Source organism: Oryx dammah, unplaced genomic scaffold, assembly GCF_014754425.2.
Source record: "Oryx dammah isolate SB20612 unplaced genomic scaffold, SCBI_Odam_1.1 HiC_scaffold_27, whole genome shotgun sequence".
NCBI classification, from domain to species: Eukaryota; Metazoa; Chordata; class Mammalia; order Artiodactyla; family Bovidae; genus Oryx; species Oryx dammah.
The window spans coordinates 8,569,476-8,590,689 of record NW_024070211.1 but is presented as its reverse complement, the minus strand read 5'-3'; the positions used below and the strand labels follow the sequence as shown (position 1 = coordinate 8,590,689).

Sequence of the window (21,214 nt, the reverse complement as noted above, 5' to 3'; positions counted from 1 at the left end):
CACCTGCCACCCCTCCCCTAATCTCTTTATTCTCCCCATCACCCTTCCCACTCAGACTAGACCTTGGCCTCCACTGCTTCCAGGAAAGAAAAAGCCACCACTGGAAAGTAAACAAAAGCAGCTCAGCTTTGGCTTCTGAGCTTCCAAGGGCCTAGGTCCTGGCAATGAGAGGTTTTCAAGAACAGTTTTGAAGACCTCGGATTCCCCCGACACGTTTGATTCAGAACTTCACCTGTCTCAGGAGAGCACTCTGCTTTGGGGTAAGAGCCAGCACCTCCATTCTGAAGCCCAGCGAAGCACCCCCTCCCCATCACTGCTCCCCCTCCTCCCCCCATCAGCCTCATCTGGGAGCCTCATCTGGGCCTGCCTCAGGGCAACCTGTCTCCCCTGGGGGTGGGGAGGGCCACCACCTGCCAGCATCCCAGGCTCAGGGCCCACAGACACCACCTGCATCAGCCCTCCTGACCCACCACGTGGCCCTTCCACTGCCCCGCCACACACGCCCATCACATACACCCCCCACTACACCCCCCATCACACACACTCCCATCACACACTCTCATCACACACTCCCCACCACGCACACCCCACACTGCACACACTCCCCGTCACACACTCCCCACCGTGCACACTCCCTACCACACACACTCCCTGTCACACGCTGCCCACCACACACGCTCCCATCACACACTCCCCATCGCACACACTCCCTACCACACACGCTCCCCACCACACATGCTCCCCACCACACACTCCCACCACACACTCCCCACCACACACTCCCACCAAACTGGAGCAACTCAATCACCCCTGAGGGCTAGGCCCCGGCCTGCCCACTTGCACTTGTGAACTCCGAGTTCCCCAGGCCCTGCAGCCCGCCCTACCCACTCCTGACACCACTGGTCCACCCTCCACTGAGGCGCACCCCAGAGGGGCTGGTTTATGCCAGAGGGGCTGGCACACTTGGCTCCAAAAGTCACCACCTCCCCTCATACTGCTGATGAGAACATACACATTTCCAGTTTCCTGCTGTGGAAAACTGGCAATTCTGCAATAAGGTAAACACAGAATTACCATAGACACATAAGAGCAACCTCTTACATATGTCCCCCAAAGGACTGAAAACACGCGTCCACCCAACAAAAGTACATGAATGTTCCGAGCAGCATTTTTCATAATAATAGCCCAAAGTAAAGCATCTCAAATGTCCATCAACAGGTGAGTGGATAAACAAAATGCAGTATATCCATACAAAGGAATATTATTCAGACGTGAAAAGAAATAAAGGTGACATGTTCTGCAACATGGAAGAACCCTGAAAACATCATCAAGGTCACATATCCATTTATGTAAAAGGTCTGGAATAGAAAGCTGCATAGAGACAGAACACGGACTGGTGGTTGCCAGGGGCTGAGGTGGGAGTGGGGTACGGGGTCCCCATCTGGAGGGATGAGAAAGTTCTGGAGCGGGACAGTGGTGATGACCACACAACACTGGGGGTGTACTTAATGCCACAGAATGGTCCACTTTAAAACGGTTAAAATGATAAAAGTTATGTGTATTTTACCTGCAATTATTTTTTAAAAGTCACCATCTCACAGGGCAGTCTATGCATTTCCTTGGTGCCTCCCCCAGCAGCCTCTGCAGCCTTGCTAAGGTGAGACATTAGGGTCGCTGGCACTCCAAGACTGGAGGCGGGGTGCTGGCTCAGGCCCCCCAGGGGGCAGCCCTGCAAGCATGAGCAGGGTCAAGAAGTCAGACGCTTCCCAGCTAAGCTGGTGGGGCTGCTACAGGGCTGCTGGGGACAGAAATACACCCTAGGAGGGTGGGCATGGACGAAGGAACAGGAATGCATTTCAGCTTTCGGCGCCTCTCTGCAGAAGCTGAACAGCTCAACACAGGCTGCTGCTGAAAACACTGTGAGTCCGGGGGAGAAAGGCACCACACACATTTCAGTCCTGGACGACGAGGATGATAAACCAGCGCTGGGCGTGCAGCACCTGTTACCCTGGGGGGTGAACAGACCTAAATATTCAGACTGTAAGGTGCGCAAACCACTACAGGAAACATCGGGACAAGATGGCAAGGGCCAGGACTACCAGGCTGCCCCCACACAGGGACTGCTTTGAACCAGAGCTTTCAGAATCTCCTCCAGGTGCTCAGTCCAGCCTGTTTTCCATCCCAAGCTGAGGCCAGGACCCAGGGTGGCTTCGGCAGCACTGATGGAGTTCAGATATCAGGGAGACAATCTGGAAGGGTGGCCAGGGTGCGAATGCCCCCTAAACACACCTTAGATGGCAGGATCGCAGGGACCTGGCCACATGATCCTCCCTTCAGTGGCCAGGGGCACGGTTTCAAGAGAACACGCCCCACCAGAGCAGAGATGATGGCCAGAAGCTGAGTGTGGCGGGATCCATCCGGTCACTGCTTATGGTCACGGGGAAAAAACAAAACCCACCATCACCACTGCGCAAAGCCTCCCTTTCCTCCACAGCAGTGAAGACTGAACCTTGCCTTTTCCCCCACACACATGGCCTCCTCTGTTCACTGAAGAGGAGTGGAGCTGGCCTGCCAATCTTTAGCGCATGGTCAGGCCGGAGGACATAGAGACCCTACTTCCAGAAAGCAGGAGAAAGAAGGGCTCCCCCTGATCTGCTACAAGGCTGAGCTCCTCCAGCCTCAGGCCAGGCAAGAGCCATACCCCGGGCTCAGGTTGGCTCTTTGTTTCTTAGTTGAAAATCAAAGAGCAGATGGCTCAGAGCACCAGCTCTTCAGAGCAGAGGTCCGGATACACAATCAGAAAACAAAGGGAAGAAACGGATGATGCTCTGATTCTTCATGCCAGCAGGGAAGGAAAGTCGTGGGGTCTGTGGCTGGTGAAGACAGTGCTCTGAAGCTGGGAGGTGGTTGAGGAAGAGACAAGACAACGGGCAGGCAGCCCAGGACAGGGTGCTGGACTGCAAGCCTGTGTGAGCCTGAGAGCTGTGCGCGGGGCTCGGGGGACCCCAAGTGTGGCAGAACCAGTCAGAGGAAGGAAAAAGGAGGCTGGACATGGTTCCCTTGGTCTCTCGGCCACCTGCCTCTGTCTGCTTCCCAAATCTCTGCTCTTTCTCTGAAATGCTTAGGCTCCTGAAGGCTCTGACCCCTGCGCCTCTTGGTCCAGGTTTTTCTCAAGCAGCTTCACACTCCAGCCTTGAACCCCCAGCAGGCCATCCTTCTGAATCCGCATCTCCTGTGCCCTTGCCCCCCACCAGTCCTGAACCCATATTTCCACCCACCCAGAATTCACAGGTGTCTGGGATTTTTGTTTAATCATGTCTAGAATTCAACTCATCTCCCCCTCCCAGGATTTCTCACTGTCCCTACTTCTTAATGTTCTTATCTACCCCCAGGTAGAAGGGGCTCCCCAGTGGCTCAGCAGTAAAGAATCTGCCTGAAATGCAGGAGACGCTAGAGACACAGGTTCGATCTCAAAGATTCCCCTGGAGAAGGAAATGGCAACAAACTTCAGTATTCTTCCTGAAGAATCCCATGGACAGAGGAGCCTGGTGGGTACAGCCTATAGGGTTGTAAAGGGTTGGAAATGATTGAAGCGACTTAGCATACACACCACGGGTAGGAACCTTGGTCATTCCAAACTTCACCTCCCATATCCATACCTGTATCACACCCCTAGATCCAGCACACGGAGCCTCCTGCTATCTGACAAGTCCACTCCACCTGGTCCATTCTCCACATTTGCCTGAAACACTGACCTTTCCCCTAAGCTCACATCAAAGCTGCTGTGACACCCAGGCCTTTGTTCACCCCATGACTGGGGCACCTCCATGGTGTCACAGTTGCGTGCACACGTCTGCCTGGACGTGGTGCTCAAGGACAGAAGCCTCACGTCTGCACCCTCAGCATCTAGGGCACTGCCTGGCAGGTGGTAAGAACAAGGTAAGTTTTCTGGAAAAGTTGAGCTGGAATAAAACAGATAAGCGGCAGGTAGTTAATATTCCTCTCACTGCGTATCAGCTCAACTACATTATTTCATAAGGTCTGGTTTGGACCTGTTTGACAACTAGGTTTCCAACACGAATCAGCACTGCAAATTCCAGCAGTCACATGAAGGCGGTTTCTAGAACAAGAACGACAAGGGGAGAAAAAAAAGCCGCTCAGAGAAGGAAGCAATGAGGGCTGCATCAAGAGAAAATGAAAGGAGAGGAGGTCAGGCCCAGAAAAACCCCAGATCTTCTCCAAACTGAGGAATGGCATCCACCTGGGGTAGGGGTGGGGGCCGGCAGAGGGGGACCCACGCAGAAATGCCTTGGCATCTAATTAAACATTTTAGACTCCACTGCACACGAGAAGGAAACCTACGTCCCCCACGGAACCCTGACAAATGAGTCGTTTCCAACCAATCTATCACCATAGCATCTGGGCACCTCAGGAAGATGAAAATAAGACCAATACATAAATGAAAACCAATATATAAACAATCGTCTCCCCGCACAGGCCTCCAGGAAGCCACAGCGACAGCCATCTGCCGAGTTCCACCCTCGTCACTGCTTCCCGCAGCCAGAGGCCTCTGAGTGAGCACGGTTTAATATAAGATTTAACAGCAGAAGGAAATTTCTTCTCTGAAGTCTGCCTCTCCATTAACGCTCCTACGCTAAATGTCCACCGCTTGAAGCTGGAATGAAATAAGTTTGGCATTAATAGGACTTTGTTCTATGTGCCACGTCAGCCAAAGAATTTGCTAGAAATAGTTGGGGCAGATTGACGAAAGATCGCAACTTGGCACAGGTTGAAAATTCAAAGGTTTCTTGCATGGAAACGGAGCTCTCGGGGGGCCTGTCACTAAGCCGTGGGAAGGAGGCTCACACTCATCTATGGCGTATTTCCACCTCCTGCGGCTTCCACACGGGCCGGGGGGTGGGGGCGGGGTGGGGGGGCGGCTGGGTAGATGTGATCTGATCAACCCAGGACAGCAATTCTCAGATTCAGTCACATCCAACACCTGGCAAGGCAGTGATGATATGAAACTGCAGCACTCCTGCCCTGAGCCTGAACACCTGGGACTGGGTTCGGCTCTTTTACTTCAGTATCTTCTTGCTGAGCAGCTGTGATTTGATTTTAGGGCCCAAGCAGCAACAAAAGGCTGCTCTGCTAACTGGAAAGGGGCAGAGGCAGTCACAGTGGTGGGGGTGAGAAACCACCTTCTGGACAAGCAAGTATTTTCATTCCAGATGTTTATGTTCTGCCTGCTTCCCCCCAAAAAGATTTATGTGGGACAGGCAAGTATTTATGCAGTTAACCAAGGTTTCCTTTCTTCCATACATCTGTATATAGTGGGAAATGATTCCGACACACAACACCATTACACAATGAAATTTCTTAAAGCCAGAGAGTCATCTCTAATTTTCTCTAGCTCATATAGCCTTTGGTGTGTATAACAATGTCTGTTTCCAAGATCTTTTTCTTTAAATAAATTTATGGCTTCTCTTGATGTTAATAGTTTATGCTCTTAACACTGGAAACCTCAGTTTTAATTGAGTCTTTTCCCCAGCACATCTGACCCGATCCTGGTCTTAATAAATATAGAAAATTTCCAACCTCTTCTATAAGTGGGTAAAGGGGAAATATAGTCAGAAAGGAGATACAGCTTAGGTGAAGACGAGTCCTGAAACATAGCTGTACATTAAAACCGTCTGGGAAATGTTTAAAAATCCCAGTGCCCGTGCTGTATTCCGGGCCAATTAAACCAGAACCTCTGGGGTAGGAACTTGGGTATCAGTATTTACTAAGAGACCCGTGGGGAGTTCCAGACTGCAATCAAGGTTAGAATCCCTGTTCTAAAGATTCGTGAGACCCGTTCTGTTCAATGTCAACCAAGACTATGACAATTTCTACTTTATTTCACCCCAAAGTGAAAACTCTTCCTCTAAATGATCAACCTTGACCCTTCAGATAACGTAATAGAAAGAATGTTAACCAGAGTCAGGAGAGGAGGTCTGAGTCAGTGCATCACCATTTAAACTGGCAGGGCCTGGAGTTGGTCACTTACTGCCTTTGCAGGGTGTTCATTCCCTGAGCTATAAAAAGGGATTATCACCCTGCCATGTATGCCACAAGCCTGCTGTGGGGACAAGCTAAACTCTTAATGGGATGCAAGGGTTCTACTAAGAATATCACACACACAAGGAATCTTTGATCTCATCTGCCCATGAGGTTAGGTATCAGCCTGGTCCAGCCTCTACTCCCCTTGAAAGCAGGCCCCCTGGAAACTCTTCCAGGGAGAATTTAAAGCCAATGGATGGTACAGGGAGCAGAGAGTCAGAAACCTCTTCTCTGACATGCAAGAAAACTTCAAATTCCAGGGTTGACAAACTGCTCCCGCTGGTGCCAAATTTGAGAGCACTTTACTCAGATCACAGAGAATCTGATTATGCTTTAATCTAATCCAGCGCCTAATCACAGGAAAGGCTAAGGCTGTTTGTCTCCCTCAACCCCACCTGGACTGACGCCACTCTGGTACCATTCTTAGTTACTCAAGGATTGATAACCAGAGCTCCGACCATGATTACAGGGTCGCTATTACATACACAAGACCACCTCTGAGACTACATCAGTGTGAAGTCTCTGCCCTCTGCGAAAGTATGCACCCTGAAAGACCTGCAGCTGAAACTGCTAAAGAAGCCCTAGATGGAGCTGCTATTTCTCTGTCGAAACGTGAACCTTGCTCTACAAAAGCTTTCCTTATAGTCTAAAGCAGGAAAATTGATTATATTCATAGGTTGCTCTCTAAAAGGTCCAGTTCTGAAAGCAAGAAATTTAAGTCTTCTTTTCCCACTGATTCTTATCATTAAAAACCAAGACTACTCCAGAGCTCTGTGAAGTATGTGACAGACGGAGAATGGCTTCTGGGAGAGCTGGAAAAGAGGAAGTTTCGCTGATTTAGGTCAAGAACACAAGTACAGAAAAACAAAAAAGGTGCCAATGTCTTTCCAACAGATCGGCATTTACTTGGCAAAGTTTAGGTTTAACCTCTGAAAAGCTCATTCCAGGAATGAAAGTGGAGGAAAGAGATCTTAAATAAGAGACCTGGAAAAAAAAAAAAAAAAAAGAGACCTGGAACTTTAATTCAACACCCCCCCCTCAACACACACCCCAAATGAGACAAATGAAATTAAAGATAGCCTTTTCAATAATACACTACATTTGTTTCCTACTGAACTTTGCTGAATGAGGGGAGATAAGAGATCAGACCCACAGCCATGTAAAAATCCTTCAGCCATGTATATTTAGCTTCCTTCTGATCAATAATCAGCAATTTGGCCTATACGAATATCTTTTTTTATGTGGGGATTTACAAACCAAGTTTCTAAAAATTCATCATTAGAGTTAAGGTAGAGAGGCTAGAGAAAAATATTTGACAGATTAAAAAATTCTGAGAGGAAAGTCACACTAATAGAGACTGCTAGAATGTCACAGAGAGCAACAAGTATTTCTTCTAACACCTCAAAGCAGATGAGCAAAGAATGCACAAATAATTTCAGATGACATCAACCAGAGATGATCTCAACCCCTTTGAGAGCTACTCTATTTATTCAGGATATAATTTCAACACAAAATTATATTTCATGCATCTCATACCAACTACCAAAAGTAAGTAAGAATCTTTAAATATTTAAACTGTACCAAAATGTGTCAAGTTTATGTACTTCATTCAGGAGTCTTCTGAGACCTACTCAAGGTCTATTTATTTGTACTTTATATATAATGCTTACAAGATAGATTGAATATTTCCTAGCCATCTGCAGATTAGAAAATAGAAAAATAGGAAGAGTAGAGAATAAACTGGCCAGAAGCAGGCATCTTGACAGCCCTGGGATGTAACAGCTGTCAGCCTGACAGAAAAGGGGGATAAAAACTACTTAAAAGCAGACTTTTTTGAAAAAAAAAAAAGCAGATGAATCTAGAATCTCAAAAAAGTGCATTCACAGTGTTTGGCAGAAAATGTTTGCCAATCAGTAGTTACATGAGATGAAGGAAAATGTGACCCATAACCAAGAGGTAAAACAGTCAACAGGGACAGACCCAAGCATGACAAAGACGACGTTTTGAAAAGCTATTATGGATGTGCCTTAGGATTTAAAGGACAAGATGAAAACAAAGAGTGAGCACATGTGAAACACTGGAGAGCTCAAAACAATGAAAAAGGTCCAAACGGAAATTCTAGAGGTTAAAATCACAGCAAACTGTGGGAACTTCTTCAAGAGGATGGGAACACCAGACCACCTGACCTGCCTCCTGAGAAATCTGTATGCAGGTCAGGAAGCAACAGTTAGAACTGGACATGGAACAACAGACAGGTTCCAAATAGGAAAAGGAGTACGTCAAGGCTGTACACTGTCACCCTGCTTATTTAACTTCTATGCAGAGCACATCATGAGAAACGCTGGGCTGGAGGAAGCACAAGCTGGAATCAAGATTGCTGGGAGAAATATCAATAACCTCAGATATGCAGATGACACCACCCATATGGCAGAAAGTGAAGAAGTAAAGAGCCTCTTGATGAAAGTGAAAGAGGAGAGTGGTTTAAAGCTCAACATTCAGAAATTAAGATCATGGCATCTGGTCCCATCACTTCATGGCAAATAGATGGGGAAACAGTGGAAACAGAGGCAGACTTTATTTTGGGGGGCTCCAAAATCACTGCAGATGGTGACTGCAGCCATGATATTAAATGACTCTTGCTTCTTGGAAGAAAAGCTATGACCAACCTAGACAGCATATTAAAAAGCAGAGACATTACTTTGCCAACAAACATCCATCTAGTCAAGGCTATGGTTTTTCCAGTAGTCATGTATGGATGTGAGAGTTGGACTATAAAGAAAGCTGAGTGCTGAAGAATTGATGCTTTTGAACTGTGGTGTTGAAGACGACTTTTGAGAGTCCCTTGGACAGCAAGGAGATCCAACCAGTCCATCCTAAAGGAGATCAGTCCTGAGTGTGTGTTGAAAGGACTGATGTTGAAGCTGAAACTCCAATACTTTGGCCACCTGATGCAAAGAGCTGACTCTGGAAAAGACTCTGAAGCTGGGAAAGATTGAAGGTGGGAAAAGAAGGGGATGACAGAGGATGAGATGGTTGGATGGCATCACTGACTCACTGGAGTTGAGTTAGAGTAAACTCCAGGAGTTGGTGATGGACAGGGAGGCCTGGCACGCTGCAGTCTATGTGGTCGCAAAGAGTCGGACACAACTGAGCAATTGAACTGAACTGAGAGGTTAAAAAAAAATACCTGAAAATTAAAAATTCACTGGGTGGGCTTAGCAATAGATTGGACACTACAGAAGAAAATTTCAGTGAAATTGAAGATGGGTTAACATAAAGTATCTACACCAAAGTGCAGAGATAAAGATTGAAAAGAAAATGAGCATAGATTCAGTGACTTCTAGGAAAATATCAAACAATTTAACTTATATGTAAGTTAAGTTCTAAAACAAAAGGAGGTATATTGGGATAGGAAAAATATTGAAGACCTAAGGGCCAAATTTTTTTCTAACTTGATAAAAATATCAACCCATAGACACAAGAAGCTCAACAAACCCCAAGAAGGATAAACAATTAAATCCACATTTAGGTACATTGTCAGATGACTTAAAGAGAAAATCGAAATAGCATCCAAAGGGAAGAGAAAGACATTATACACAGGGGAATATACTCTGATCTTTCATCAGAAGCAATACAAGTTCCAAGACAATGGTTCGTTCATACAAAGAAAGGGTGGTCGGCGGGGAGGGGATCAACTTAAAATTTTATATCCAACAAATATATTCTTTTAAGAGGAGGGCAAGTAGAGGCATTTTCAGAAAACAAAAGCTGTAAGAATCAGTCAACAGTAGACCTACACTTAAAAAAAATGTTCAGAGGAATTTGATTTATAGGTTCAAGGCAAATCCAATAAAAAACCCAGCATGATTCTTCATAGAAACGGATGTACTTATTCTCAAATGTACTTCAGAAATGTAAAGGACTTATAGTAACTGAAGCCATTAAAAAAAAAAAAGTTCAAAGGTGGAGAAATCACACTGCCTGTCTTTAAGACTTACTATAGAGTTCCAGCATCAGGATAGTATGAACTGACAACAAGGACCTACTATATAGCACAGGGAACAATATTCAATATAACAACCTGTAATAGAAAAGAAACTGAAAGCGAAGATATATAAAAAACTGAATCACTTTGCTGTACAACTGAAATTAACGCAGCACTGGAAATCAACTATACTTCAAAAAAAAACTTAAAAAAAAAAGCCAAAAAAATTCCAGAAACAAACAGCAAGATGGTTTGCTTAAAGCCAATCACACTCAAAAAAAGATAGTATAAATTGGCATAAAGACAAATCAACAGAATAGAAGAGTCCAGAAACAGAACCACATACATATGATAAATTAACAAGGTATCAAAGCAATTCCAAGGGGAAAAGAAAGCTTTTTCAACAAACAGCACTAAACAACTAGACATTTAAATGGAAATAAAGAACCTCAACCACATACAAAAGTTAATTGGAAGTATATGAAAGACCCAAATGTAAAAACTAAAATGATCAAGCTGCCAGAATTGAAAGGAGACTACCTTCATGACCTTTGGGTAAACAAAATAAAAATTTTAATCCACACAAGAGTACCACCATAAAAGAAAACACGGATACACCAGATTTCATCAAAATTTAAAACTTCCGCTCTCCAAATGACACATCAAGAAAGTGAAAAAATAAATCACAGAGTATGAATATAGGAATATATGTTATTGCTTAGTCACTTGGTCACGTCTGATTCTTCTGCAAACTCATGGACTGTAGCCCACCAGGCTCCTCTGTCCACGGGATTTCCCAGGCAAAAATACTGGAGTGGATTGTTATTTGCTTTTCCAGGGGATCATCCTGACCCAGGTATCAAACTTACATCTCCTACATTGGCAGGCGGATTCTTTACCGTTGAGCCACCTGGGAAGCCCATGTATATATACATCTGACAAATGACATATATCCAGAATATGCAAAGGATTTCTAGAATTCAATAAGAAGATGATAAATAGTAGAAATTTTTAAAAAAATTTTTAAGGGGAGGGGCAAAAGATCCTAACATATTCTTAAAAGGAAGGTAAAGAAATAGTAAACATATGAAAAGATATTCAATAACAATAGCTAACAGGAAAATGAAAATCAAAGCTTCAACTAAATATTCAGTTCAGTTCAGTCGCTCAGTTGTGTCCGACTCTTTTCGACCCCATGAATCGCAGCACGCCAGGCCTCCCTGTCCACCACCAACTCCCGGAGTTCACTCAGACTCATGTCCATCAAGTCGGTGATGCCATCCAGCCATCTCATCCTCTGTTGTCCCCTTCTCCTCCTGCCCCCAATCCCTCCCAGCATCAGAGTCTTTTCCAATGAGTTAACTCTTCCCATGAGGTGGGCCAAAGTATTGGAGTTTCAGCTTCAGCATCAGTCCTTCCTATGAACACCCAGGACTGATCTCCTTTAGGATGGACTGGTTGGATCTCCTTGCAATCCGAGGGCCTCTCAAGTCTTCTCCAATACCACAGTTCAAAAGCATCAGTTCTTTGGCGCTCAGTACTATACATCAAATAGAATGGCTAAACCAAAAAAGGTGGACAATAGCAAGTGTAGGCGATGATGCAGAACTCTCACACACTGCTGGTGGGAGTATGTAATGGTCTAACTATTTGGGAAAAGTGTTTCCACTTTCCTATAAACATACATTTACTCTGTGAGCCAGCAATGATATTCCTAGATGTTGACACAAAAGAAATGAAAATATACCTACATAAAAACTTGTGCATAAAAGGTTCATAACAGCTTTATTCATAATAGCCAAACACTGGAAACAACCAAAGGTCCAACCACATGTGAATGAATAAACAAATCATGGGATATTCATACAATGGAATACATCTCAACAAAAAGAAACGAAATACTGCTACACACAACATGAATGAGTTTCAAAAGCATTAGCCTCAGTGAAATAGTTTTGCACAGAATGGCATATATTGTACTACTCCATTTAGTTGAAGTTCTAGAACAGGTGAGACTAATCTCTGGCGACAAATCCAAACAGTGTTTGGGTATGGATGATGGGGGACTGATTGAAAAGGAGCAGATGGAACTGTCTGGGTGATGGAAACATTCTATATCTTCCTAGGGGTGTGGTTTACATGGTTTTCTGCAGTTGTTAAAATTTAGCAAACTGTATATTTAAGATCTGTGCAATTGCCTATATGTAAGTTGCTGCTGCTGCTAAGTCGCTTCAGTCGTGTCCAACTCTGTGCGACCCCAGAGACAGCAGCCCACCAGGCTCCCCCTTCCCTGGGATTCTCCAGGCAAGAACACTGGAGTGGGTTGCCATTTCCTTCTCCAATGCATGAAAGTGAAAAGTGAAAGTGAAGGCGCTCAGTCATGTCCGACTCTTCGAGACCCCATGGACTGCAGCCCACCAGACTCCTCCGCCCATGGGATTTTCCAGGCAAGAGTACTGGAGTGGAGTATATAAGTTACACTTAAATAAATAACTAGTTTCCTTGGGCTCCAAAATCACTGCAGACAGTGACTGCAGCCATGAAAGTGAAAAATGCTTGCTCCTTGGAAGCAAACCTATGACAAACCTAGACAGCATATTGAAAAGTAGAGACATCACTTTGTCAACAAAGGTCTGTAGAGGCAAAGCTATGGTTTTTTCAGTAGTCATGTATGGACGTGAGAATTGGGCCATAAAGAAGGCTGAGCACCGAAGAGTTGATGCTTTTGAACTGTGGTGTTGGAGAAGACTCTTGAGAGTCCCCTGGACTGCAATGAGACCAAACCAGTCAATCCTAGAGGAAATCAACACTGATTCTTTGGAAGGACTGTTGCTGAAGCGCCAATACTTTGGCCACCTGATGTGAAGAACTGACTCATTGGAAAAAACCCTGATTCTGGGAAAGACTGAAGGCAAAAGGAAAATGGGACAGCAGAGGATAAGACAGTTATATAGCATCACTGACTCAATGGACGTGAATTTGAGCAAACTCCAGGAGATAGTAGAGGACAGAAGAGCCTGGTATGCCTCAGTCCATGAGACTGCAAAGAGTCAGACATGACTTAGCAATTAAACAACCACTACCACCACCTCCATCACAGGGTTGCTGCCAAAATAAATAAATAAATAAATAAGGCAGTGAGACACTTACCTAAATGATTCATCAGGGCCTAATGGGATATGCTGTATTGCACAGTGGATTTTATGGTGATCCCCAAGTCACAGTAGAGGTGAAATGAGGGGAGAAAAATCTATCAGCCACTGAAAATGGTTGTTATTCAGCGAAAGCTATTTACCTAGAAGTTTCATCTATAGAGCAGCTGACTCCCAGAGCATGCCAGGAAAAAGCATAATTATTGCTTATCTGTTAAGGACACTAATCAGGATGCCCAAGTTTCTTCTGTACCACTGCAATACTGCACTAAAACAGATGGACAACCACCCTAGCCTCAGCTTTTAATTAATGAAAACTCAGAGTTAAGAGACATATTCAGGCTCTTGTGAATAAGGGCTCTTCTGCCCACCTGCCTGTCAAGTGTGGGGAGACCTCAACCCCGATGTTAGAAAACAGCCTTCTCAAGGGAAGAAACACGTACAACTGGGCCACAGCCTACAGCTGTGGTCTCCATGGTTTCAGTTTTCTTCGGGGATGGAGAAACCAAAAAGTAGATCTGACTTCCAGCTATCTCAGCCACACCCTGCATTTAAGAGAACCAAAACCATACTGCCTTGGCTATTAACCAGCCACCAGAGCTGAGTGGGGGTGAAGGAGGGAAGGGGGACTTGGATCCTTGGGTCCTCAGAACTTCTTAAGGAATCTCCAGTTTCTTTTCCTTACCATCATGTGCCATGAGAATTCAGAGCTTAAAAAAATCTGTTTTTCCCCCAGAACTCTGGTTCATAAGGCCTTGGTGCTGAGACAACAGAAAATGAAGAACCAGAGCTTATTGTTTCAATGAGCTCGGTTTTGGGGGGGCTGCAGTTGTACAGAACTGGAATAATAATCATTCTTGGTTCAGGACACTCATTCCTGCTCCGTGTATGTGAAAGTCACTCAGTCGTGTCTGACTCTTTGCGACCCCATGGACAATACAGTCCATGGAATTCTCCAGGCCAGAAAACTGGAGTGGGTAGCCTATCCCTTCTCCAGGGGATCTTCCCAATCCAGAAATCAAACCGGGGTCTCCTGCATTGCAGGCAGATTCTTTACCAGCTGAGCTATCAGGGAAGCCTGCTCCATGTATGGCACATCTTTTAAAGTTAACGTAACAAGTGCCCACCGCTCTCTCTTGAATCCTGTCCATCACGCTCTTGTGAAAGCTTTCCTGACTTGGCCAATGAAAGCAAGGCAGGGAGAGAATTTCCTGAAGCCCTCGCCACCTCCCTTGGTGCAGATTCAACTTAGGATGCAGAGGCAATCACCTTCCCCATGCCAGAGGCAGTACCCATAGGCTGGTTGCCCATCTAGATTACCAAATAGCTTCCCTGCATGGGGCTTTCCAATCTGTGAGCCTGATTTATTTTTTTCAATAAGAGAAGAGATGTAAGTCCCTTTGAGCAAACTATGCGTGATATATATCACAATATTTATTTTTGGTAGAGTAATGGATCAGTCTTCGGGGAGAGCTAGAGAATAGGCATTTCTTGAGCTTGGATGTAAATCAGTCACTCTGAAAACTGCAGGGAATCTATATTCTCGCCCACCCCCCACCCCCCGCTAACAACAGTGTGAAATAAGCAGCCGACTTTTAAAAGTCATTGCACTATGTGTTTCTAAACCTAACACTAAGGACAGAGTTAAAGATGTGAAGCCTGAGAAATGACTGCTCCCGGAACGCCTGCACCAAGTCCCCAGAATCATGGTGCAGCTCACAACGAAAGTAGAGACCCACCCAGCCTGTGGTTGTTAAGCTGTAGACCCGGTGGGGACAAGGTCTAAACTTTGCTCTACTTGCAGCCCTCTTAGTTCTAAGCAGCACTTAAAAAGAAGGATGAAGTGTGTGACTGGACATGCAATGTGAGGGTCTCCCAAGGGACCTGTCCAGTTATTATAGGCCAGTCTTCTTGTCTATATTAAATGTATCATAGAGCAGAAAATACATCAGGAGAGAAACTGAACGACAAGGGGGTAAAAATCTTCAGTGGATTTTCAACTCAAACAGAGCTCTTCCAAGGAAAGCTATTTAAATCTGAAGATGTTCCTAATATTAATTATCCTGAACATCTCACAGGCTCAGATTCACATGCTACAAAGAACACAAAGCCTTTTAATTTTCCTACCTGTCCCTGAGACTAGCAGTGATAAATCAGATATACAGAGAAACCACATGTGACTAACAAACCAGCCCATCAGTGGGGAGCAAAGATCATCTGCCAAGATGACTTATCTGGACATAGTCACACATCATAACCAGCAATGTCCTAGAGGCTTAAGACAGCAGGCATGGAAGGCAAGAGCTGGGGCACTCGCTGCCAAGTCTCAGGACTCCAAGATAACTCGGGCATCTTCCAGATGCCTGCTATCCAGGCACGAAAGATTTTACTCACGGCTGCCCCCTCCCCAGTCCCTTCAGGTTGCACTTGGAAAATTACTGCAACTTCGAAAAGGCTTCTTGGGTCACAGAGCTGCTGAGCCCCCAAACCTTGCTGTGGCCTCTGCTCTGCAACTCTTGGAATTCCAGGTACCCTCAGGAAGAAGACCCAGCCTCTGCCACCAGCAACCTTAACTGTTAGTTAAAGATCTTTACTGTAGCCACTCATTCAAGTATCTGGCCTCCAGTGAAGTGTCAGATCCTATCCTAGGTGCTTGGGCAGATCCATACATAAAGCAAGTGGGAACAGATGGGAGAGAAGACTTCCCTAAATGCCAATCCCTTCATTTTACCGTGAAAACTGAGGCCCAATAACAATCAGAAATTTTCACCTGAGGTCAGGGTTGATGATTTGGCTAGGGCCTGAACCCAGGCTGGACACCCAAGAAGACTGTCACATACAGTGGTGCATAAGAGCACATTCTTTATATGGGTACCCCAATCTCACTGACCAATTCCCTTTAACAAAAGCCCCCTTCACCAGAAGGGACAATTGAGGTTCTCTAGATTAGCAACCAGCCATCATTAGTAGGACCCAACACTGTCTGAAACCTTTCATCGGGATGTAAGCCTGGCAAAGCTATTCACTCCCAACTCTTGTCATGGGTTCAGTTCAGTTCAGTCGCTCAGTCGTGTCTGACTCTTTGTGACCCCATGGACTGCAGCACGCCAGGCCTCCCTGTCCATCACCAACTCCTGGAGCCTACTCAAACTCATGTCCATCGAGTCAGTGATGCCATCCAACCATCTCATCCTCTGTCATCCCCTTCTCCTCCTGCCTTCAATCTTGCCCAGCCTCAGAGTCAGCTCTTTGCATCAGGAGGACAAAATATCGGAGCTTCAGCTTCAGCATCAGTCCTTCCAATGAATATTCAGGACTGATTTCCTTTAGGAGGGACTGGTTGGATCTCCTTGCAGTCCAAGGGACTCTCAAGAGTCTTCTCCAACACCACAGTTCAAAAACATCAATTTTTGTCATATGTAAGAAAGGGCTACTGAATTTGAATAGCAGCCTAGCTATGACCCTAACATAAGTATAACAATAATTTCCTATATTATCATCAGATCTGTAAGGGAGAGCAGTCAGCAAGCCGTTTCTCCTTCTTACCGACCCCTCTACTCGCCAAGATGAGCCCAAGATGAGGATCTGTCACTGTTCAGTCCCATCTCTAAAGTTCAATACGTGTGACAGGAATACTTAGCTATGTGGTGCTAGGGATACAACAGTGAACACATCGCCATCAACAAGAGCACAACACTGTCCCTAACTTCAAGGAACTGAGACATGCTGAAAACAGGGCTGGGAAAAGCCCAACTGCTAAGGAGTGCCTGGCCAGACTGGCAGTCTACTTAGGGACCGGGTCTGGAAGCAAGAGTTTATGTAACCAGTCTCTTTTCCTCTCTCTCATCCCACTTTACAGAAGGAAAAACAAGGTCCAGGAAGGAGAGGAGGTGGCTTGTCCAAAGTGAGACAGCTGATGATTGAGTGGACACTTGAATCCATGTTCTCTGGGTTCCCCTTTTCACCACACTGCCTCCTCCAAGGTTCCAAAATTACAAGTGAGGAGAAATCCTTGGTTCCAGTGACAGATGGCTTCCTGATGTGTGAACAACCAGAACAGGCAGCCTCAACCCATCTTATCAGCAGAGACCTTGTGTCCACGTCCATCTCTCATACCAGAACGTTCATAAGTATACTTCGTTGATCTAGAGCCTGAGTGTCCAGTCTTCATTCACTCTCATTTATCACCCTCTCTGAATCGCTCCTGATGCTTACTTTTGCTTTAAAAACCTCATCTTATAAGAACAGAGCGCTTTTTATCTGATGCTAGCTCCCCCTCTGCTCCTGGGGTCTAATCAATCCATGTCAGGAAATAAACAAGCCAGAAAGCAGCAGTCCCTTTTCTGAAAACAGGCACCTTTCTAAAATGATCTACCCCTGGGCTTGGCACAGATAGAAATTTAAATGAGAAGGAAATAAAGACATCCTCCAGCAACAGTCAAACGCATTCCTCATCAGGTGGGACACCAGGGAAGTTAATTCTGTGTTAACAGCTAAACCAGACACTGCCCACATTTTTATTTCAGGTTATCTGGGGAGGTGGGGAAGGGAGGGGTCCAAACTCAAGACACCTGAAGAGACAACAGGCTTCAAAACATAATAGTATATATAGTCCTGTCCCCTCCATTCTGAGGAGCTTACGGTCTTCAAGACTGTAAGAGAGGGTTCACTGAACAACTAAAGGTACAGACAAGCAGGCTTCTATCTACTACCAGGGGTGTACAGAGATGCCAGACAGAAAGATCCAGACATCTGACAACTAACACAAACCTCCACCCATTGTGTTACTTTATACTCACTGGCAAAGCAGAATCTCTATACCTCTCACCATCCCCAGCCACCGCAAGTCACTGCCCTCTGCCCTCAAGGGAGGTTCTCTTGGTACAGAGGGGCAGAACTTGGTTCCCCACTGGCCAGCCCACTCTTCCTACCATGGCTCCCAACCACAGGCTTTCAGAAATGGGTCACAGTCTTAGATGCAAATGCAGAAAGCACTGCTTCCGAAGAGGACAGTAGTTGATTCTTAATCCTTTGGAGGATCTTTTGGAAAATCTAATGGCAGCTCTACACCCCATGAAAAACCACATGCGTGCACTTTATATGTAATTTCACTGGGAGTCACTGCCTTCCGAGGAGGTCTGAAAGGGTTAATGTGCTCAGAGGCAGTTTTAGGAAAGGGAGCTGGAGTGGTTCAGGTGAGTATTCAAAAACACAGGTCCTTACCCAATGGGGGAGAAATGATGCCCCTTTCTTAGCTACCAAAACGTCTAAGCTTCAATTAACCTCTGGGATTTCAGTAAGAACTTGGAAACTGACAGTGCACACTTGCACACAAGAAACAAGGACTCCCTTTTGTGATTTTTGTGATTTCCGATCCTGACATCACAAAATGTCCAGCGACTGCTAGTTACTCGGTAAGGTAGAGTCTCCACAGGGCTTAGCATAGAAAGCTGAGTAACAATAGCAGAGGTGACTAGGGGAGAGGTGGGCGCTGGGAGAGAGGGTAGACTGGACAAGGGGAGGAGGGCAGCTCAGCTCTCAGCTGGCTCTGAGCAGGTCTTGGCACCCTGAGCAGGTCCTGACCCTTGCTGCCTGCTCTCCCTGGAAATCAGAGCAGACTTGCTGGACTGCTCTGCAGCAAACCAAGAGGTCCAGATAGAAGCAGTCCTTTCCTTCTGGGTCCACGGGGGCAGGGGAGCATCTTCTCGATTCTAGGGAGGAGACCCTGCCCCACTGCTTGCCCACAGCCCCCTCGTGGTCCGGGGGTGTCACTGCAGCCCCCTCCACAGTGCCGGGCAAAATCCTCATACAGGCGGCTCCAACAGCAGGCAGCTCTAACAGTGGTTGAGCAGAACATTTAGTTATCAGTGGCGGCTTGGCAACTGTCTCCAAGCCATGGTGAGGCTGCATTCGCTTTTGGTGTGTTAAACTAGGACTCAGATTCAGACTCAGAGTGATCCATCTAACCCCTCTCTGGTACAATCCCTACAGGAAACCAGTCCAAGACCTGCTTCATTAAGCCAATAACCTCAGAGCTTCTGTATCATTACCACTACCTTATTGATCACTGCTCCTTGTATCACATGCAATTATGTACAACTGTTCCAAAGCTCAATAGAAACAGTTAGTAAGAATGTAGGACATCTTCTGGCTTGTGGGTTGCTGGCTAGATTACAAAATACTTGCAGGACATCAAGTATCCCCCAAATTCTGGTAGCAGATCCTAAAGGGGTTTAGGAGATGTCATGACTTAAGGACTCACAGTGAGAAAGAACATGGCCCTTGGCCCCTTCGAACAGAAAGGGTGCCCATTAATGAACCCCACTCCCCTATTCTTGCCTCGAGGCTCCCCTGGACAGAGGAGCCCGGTGAACTACAGTCCATGAGGTCGCAGTTTCGACGCCCAAAGCGACTGCACACAAATCTTATTAGCATCTCCAAAAGGGAGGGAGCAAGGCCCACCTGGGCTCAGGACTAGACTGGAAAGACCAGAATCTGGGGGTGAGGAAAAGCTGGTCTAGGGCTTTAGCTACCATCTATCAGGAATGTGGATGGTTAACTGAACCCAGCGCTGGAAAAGTGCGCAGGACGGAGTGAAGGTGGGAAGTTTGGGAGGAGGGCCTCGAGCAGGTCACGGAGCCCGGGAGTGACTGGGGGTGAGCGAGGATGGATGGAAGCACAAGAGCCGTCTTTTAAAATATTCTGTGGGAGGAGGAGGAGAGTCCTTACCTCCTTGATTTTCTCCCGCTGGGTATGAACTAGGCTCTGGGGCTCCTTACTCCTGTCGGCCCTAGTCCCCAGGACCGGGTGGCGGAGGCGGCTCCGGAATGCCTTGAAGTCAAAGCTAGAGCGGACGCTCCCCTCCTGGGGTCTGAGGGCCGTGGCGCCGCCGCCCCGGGCCGCCGTGGCCTCCTCCCGGGGTCCGGTGGGGTGCGTGCGGCGCAGCCACCCTTTTCTGCGCCGGGAACTGGCTTGGCTGCCGGGGTCATCCTCCCCCGGGGCTGGAGCCGCGGGGGCCGGGTTGGGAGGAAATTCCTGTCCGCGGGCCCGCGGGTGGCTGGCGACTTGGGCCACCGCCTCCAGGCCGGGCTGCTGGGTCCGAGGGGCCAGGAAGAGGCGCTTGAGGCGAGAGGAGTTGGGCAGCAGGAACAGGGCCCCGAAGCACAAGGTGACCAGGCCGGAGAGGAAGAGGAGGAAGACGAACTTCTGCGGCAGCCGCAGCCCCCAAGGGGAGGCCGGGACGAAGCCGGGCACTTTCCTCACGAGCATCTTGACCGGGCACGGGCTTGGGGCACGCTCAGCTCCGGCCGAGCTCCTGAGGTCTTCGGAGTCCAGGCACTTGTCAGCAGCTGGGCTCGGCGAGCGGAGGTCGTCGAGGGCGCGCCGCCCTGGGTGGGGGTCCCTGAGAGTTTCGCCCTTTCGGGGGGCTTGTTCCCGGAGTTCAGGGAGTTTGGAGAGAGTCCTCCCGCGCCGGGACAGGGGGAGCGGCGGCGGCGGCGGCGGCGGCCTCGGCGGGGCCCGGGCGAGCGAGGCAGGAAGGCTCGGGGCCCGGGCCCGCGAGGGTCGACCGTGCACCGCAGCCTTCCCTCCGGCCGCCGCGCCGCCCCTCCTCGCCGCGGCCGGGGACCGCGGGGCCCGCGCCCCTTCCCGCGCTGCGGCGGCCGCCGGAGCCCGTCACATGCCGTCCGAGGTGCCCAGGCTTGTCCACGCGGAGGGGCGCCCGCAGGCCTCGTCCCCGAGCTGAGCTGCCCTCAGCAACCCCCAACCACCCCGGCCCAAAGTTTGAGCCTCAGAAGCAGTTTCCAGAAGGGGTCGACTCCCGGGGGCTGGGGAGTGACGCGGCCCGGCTGTCAGTGACGCTCCGAGAGCGCGCTGGAGCGGCCGGGTCGCGACAGCGCTAGGGGCTTTGGCTATCGGGACACGTCCACAACTTTGCTCCGCCGCAGGGCGGGCGCCGGGGAGCTGGGGGGGGGGG

General features: G+C 47.6%; 1 protein-coding gene across 1 annotated transcript in view; it reads right to left on the bottom strand.

Annotated features, from left to right (window-relative positions):
- Positions 1-20,745, bottom strand: part of MAN1C1 (mannosidase alpha class 1C member 1) — a 147,677-nt gene extending 126,932 nt beyond the window's left edge. The window contains exon 1 of the mRNA XM_040229608.1: positions 19,969-20,745. Coding sequence (XP_040085542.1) covers positions 19,969-20,508 — 540 coding nt within the window. The 5' untranslated portion in view covers positions 20,509-20,745. The remainder of the gene's footprint in view (positions 1-19,968) is intronic.
- Between the last annotated feature and the right edge of the window lie 469 nt (positions 20,746-21,214).